Source organism: Lathyrus oleraceus, chromosome 4, assembly GCF_024323335.1.
Source record: "Lathyrus oleraceus cultivar Zhongwan6 chromosome 4, CAAS_Psat_ZW6_1.0, whole genome shotgun sequence".
Lineage (NCBI taxonomy): Eukaryota > Viridiplantae > Streptophyta > Magnoliopsida > Fabales > Fabaceae > Lathyrus > Lathyrus oleraceus.
Window position 1 is genome coordinate 38,044,761 of NC_066582.1, and position 4,368 is coordinate 38,049,128.

The 4,368-nt window shown below is 32.0% G+C and overlaps 1 protein-coding gene across 1 annotated transcript; it reads right to left on the reverse strand.

Moving 5' to 3' along the window:
- Positions 1-1,361: 1,361 nt before the first annotated feature.
- LOC127138686 (guanine nucleotide-binding protein subunit gamma 3) lies at positions 1,362-3,594 on the reverse strand. Its single transcript, XM_051065185.1, has 5 exons — positions 3,104-3,594; positions 2,577-2,629; positions 2,436-2,480; positions 2,309-2,353; positions 1,362-1,976 (listed from the first exon to the last, which is right to left on the reverse strand). Exons 1-5 carry the CDS (start codon positions 3,260-3,262, stop codon positions 1,568-1,570), a joined length of 711 nt encoding a protein of 236 aa, XP_050921142.1. The 5' UTR covers positions 3,263-3,594; the 3' UTR covers positions 1,362-1,567.
- Between the last annotated feature and the right edge of the window lie 774 nt (positions 3,595-4,368).

Genomic DNA, 4,368 nt, shown 5'->3' on the forward strand with positions numbered 1-4,368 from the left:
AAAATTATACAATTTTATTAATTCCAACATATTTTGTATATTCTAAAAATTATAGTCTTAAATTATCGATTAATACATTAATCATAATTAACTTTTTTATAAACTTAAAAAAGTAATAATTATGCACTTATTAAGAACATCATAATAAAATTTTATTTAAAAATACAATCATGTATTTACTTATGAAATTAAATATGTACATTAGTTATTACAAAAACATAATCAATCGTTATCAATTACATAAATTCTATTTTGATTATAAATTTCTCCAATAAATTCATGTAAGCAAAAAAACTCATTTCAAAACAATAAATTTATAGATCTAACAAATGATAAATTAGAAGATAGTTTTACTAATTATAAAACTAAACAAAATCAAATAGTCAAACTTTATGACTACTTTAAATATTTAAAATATTACTTTAAAAATCAAATAGAATTATTTTTCTTTATTAATCAAAACTTTCAAGAGTGATTATCACTTATAAAGTTATAATTACTTACAAATTTATCTATTTTTAATTTTAATTAATCTCAAATTCAACCGAGACAAACAAAGGCAGAGATGCACGTAAATGGGTTCAGTAGATGGGTCAATTTCAGAATATACGGAAACATCATCACGAGACAGTTTTTGCTTTTGAATACTGAAAACCCTCATCCCCATGTGTGAATTATTTCTCTCTTTTCCTTCTGTTTGGTACAAGCATGCAGTTAATCAGAGAAGCAAAGAAAGAAAGAAAAGAAGAAGACACTATTAGCAACTTCTACCGCAGTACTGCACACAGTCATTCAAACTCAACACTTCCTTTGAATTACTATTACTAATTACTGGTTATTTTCAAGTGCCTTACTCCAAACGTTTTTGGTGGTGAATGACACCACTAATCGGTGTACCGAATGTAAAGTCATTTCCCGTGTTCTGTGCTCTCTGCGCTCTGCGTTTGTCAGTTATGCAGAAAAAAAGGCAGCTCACACCCCTCACTTATTTTCCTGCCGTGCACCCCATTTGATCATTTCATATATCATCAACTTTCATGTAGGACCACTTACATTGAAAAATTTAAAACTCGGAGGTGAAAAATAATTAATAAGACAAAAAAGAACACACTTTTTTCTCTTCTTTTTCCGCAGATAAAAACACTATTCTTATCATGATTTTAGGAAACTAGCAGAACTCACCATCTGCCAAACACCCCCCAACAACAGCCTTTAACGATCAGAAAGTCTATCATATCAAACACTAATACTATATTGATCCTTCACTGAAAAATAGAGTAACAACGCAACGCATCTGGTTCTCCGTTTGCCTTCTATTTCTGTATAAACTTTATTGTAATATCGGAGAATGCAAACACAAAGGATGGAATGGAACATATCATAACCACAATTAGAACTTACAAAAGGAGCTATTACATTTGCTTCAAGTATCATCCACTGTCCATATACTGCATAGTTATAAACATTTATTTTTCCAAAAATTATACTCTAGCTAATATAAATGCAATTTTGAAGACAAGAGCTTCTTCACACTTTTTCTCCTTTGGAAAGAATTGAAATATACTGGCTAGCAACAGAAACAGGGATTAAAACATGACTCTGTACAACAGCAACATGAGCTTACTTTTGGACATTTTGGACATTTTGGACATGTTGGGCAAGAGCAAGTGCAGGTGCATTTGCAACTGCATAAAGAAGGGCATGATAGGCACCCGAAATTGCAACTACTTGGAAAAGTACAACAATTTCCCGAAACAAAGCTATCTTTACAGCAATTTGATTTGGGACAAGAGAAACAACAGCAGCAGTTCCACTTAGGTAAGGAGCAACTGAAGGATGGAAAACAGTTGCTGCAACTGCAACAACTGCATGGTTTACAGTCACTACAGCAGCGCGGCAATTTTAGATGTACAGATAATCCGTCGCAGCAGCAGCAGCAACAGCAGATCCAAGATAGATTAAAACATGGCATGCGACTGCACATAAAAGTTAGTTCCTCATGTTATCTATGGAATTGTGAGTACTAATTGCTGTTTCCATAAATGAAAACATATCAATCATTATGTGGTGCCTCCTATTTATCTCATATACATACAAATACCAACCAACGTTAGATGAATTTAAGGCTCAGAGCCACATGATGCAAACAAAAAAGACAATAAAATTTCTATAATCTTTGCAATTAGGCATAGCAATTTGACATTCCTCAAAACCAAGCTAACCATAGACCACATAGTTTTTCAATTGAATTACTACTTAACAGTTACTTAGTATAAGCAAATAAATTGTGAGATAAAGAAATTCATACCAGAGCCATTTCCAAAAGCGACAAGAGCGGCGATTCTTCTTGTTTCTGCTTGAAAGAGAAAGGCATAAGAATCATGATCTCTTCTAAACTAACAAAAGGATGATTCATTGATGAGAACAGTTCTTACGAAGGTAACAGAGGATCTGAATTCACCACCACATAATCAGCAACCCTGAAATATATTTTTTGCATTCAATCACTAAAATTCCAAAATCAACTATGAATAATTTAAACATTTTAAGCAATCAAACCCCACAAATAAACATACTCTTTGCAGCATCTTGAAGCTGGTTGAAGACCTTCCACAGATTTCAACTCTTCCTGGTAAATTCAAAATTAACAGTAAATTTGGTTTTAACCGTACTTAAAAAAAACTCTTAAACCAAATTTCTATGAGAACAAGGTACAAGGTTATTGATTAATTAATAATTAATTCTCTAATAATACATATAACTCCATACAAGTAAAAAAAAATGTATGTCCTTCAAATTGGACAATGAGTCACAGACAAAAAGATTCTCTGCAAATTGAAAAAGAGCATCTTCACTTTCTGATTCTAAAATTAGTTTAATCTAAATTTTGAAGTTTGAAAACATTGTCTCTGAATTTAAAATTAGCACAAAAGAGAAGCTAGTACATTTGTTTGAAGTTGAAATGAAAGCACAAATCAACTCAGTACTACTCTGTAGTACTACATTTCCATACTCAAATTTAGCATTGCATTGATCATCACAAAAATGCCATATCTAAATCCAAACCATTAAGAAGCATTCATACATAAAACCGAAAACAAACCTCTAGAAAACTTATCTCTCTTTCAAGCATCTGAACCTTGGCCATTTCACGGCGTTTGCCATACAAATCTGGATATTCAGGAGGAGACTTAGGAGAAGGTGGAGGAAGAGAAGGGATGGAAGAGGAAGAAGAAGAAGAACGAAGCATGGGAATGGCCATTGAAGAGTTTGCAGGTAGAGGTAGAGACAGTAACAGCAAAAGCAAAAGCAGTAGAATAGAGTACTAGAGGTGGTAAAGGCAGAGGCACAAGTAAGAATAGTAATGGTAAGTGAGAAAGAAGAAGCGGCAAATGAGGTTGGTTAGGTGTGATGTGAGTGTGAATCAATACAATACTTTACTTATATGAATACTGTGGCAGAGGCAGTAAATACTATCTCTGACAAGGGATAATTAACTAACACCACCAAGGATAGTAAATAAATTAATATTATTGTTTCAAACTTTTTTTTATCAACTTGCTCAGAGTTTTTTCTTATTCTTGTATTCGTGCAAACAATAAAGGATGGAGTTAGAAAAATGCAACAAGAACTGAAAAGTAAAAATGCAAGAAAGACGGTCATTATTGTCTACCAAAATATGCGCATTCTTGACCGTCTGATTAAGATGGAGGGTTTAGATGTGTTATGTGATTAAAAAATAAAATGAAAGATATTTTTGAAATTTTAAATATTTTAAAAAGAAATATTAAGAGAAGACTGAGGGGATGGAAGGCACGAGTTTCGTGAATGGTAAGGTTATGGTATTAATGGTAATAAAGGTGAAGGGCATTTAATTATAAATAGTAAAGACGGCTGAGAGAAAGCCTGCAACTGCTTGTGTCTGTACAAACCCTATTTAGCAAAACTGATCGGATTTTGATTTTGACTGTCATTTTAGGTGCTAGGTTATGTTTCTTTTATCTACTCAGACTAGTAGTAACATGTGAACTAAACATACTACTACATGTTAAATTAAATTTTGTACTATCAAAAAATATCTTTTAAGTTTCTAATGAATTGAATATGAATATGCAATTTAAAAAAAAAATACTACAGGTTTTTTTATTTTATAAAGAATGTGGTAGATAGTTTAGAGGAAATCACTCCTCATAAATAGTTGAAAGTTAGACTGTTGTAAATGTCAATCTTTAGTAGTAGAAGAAGTTTGCAGATTCGTAATCAGATGGAAGTTTTTACCCACGTAAGCAACTCTCCCAATTTTATTTTCCTAATATCCAACTTTCCTTTACATCTTTCTATAAAAAAAAATTTGCTTTACATATTTCA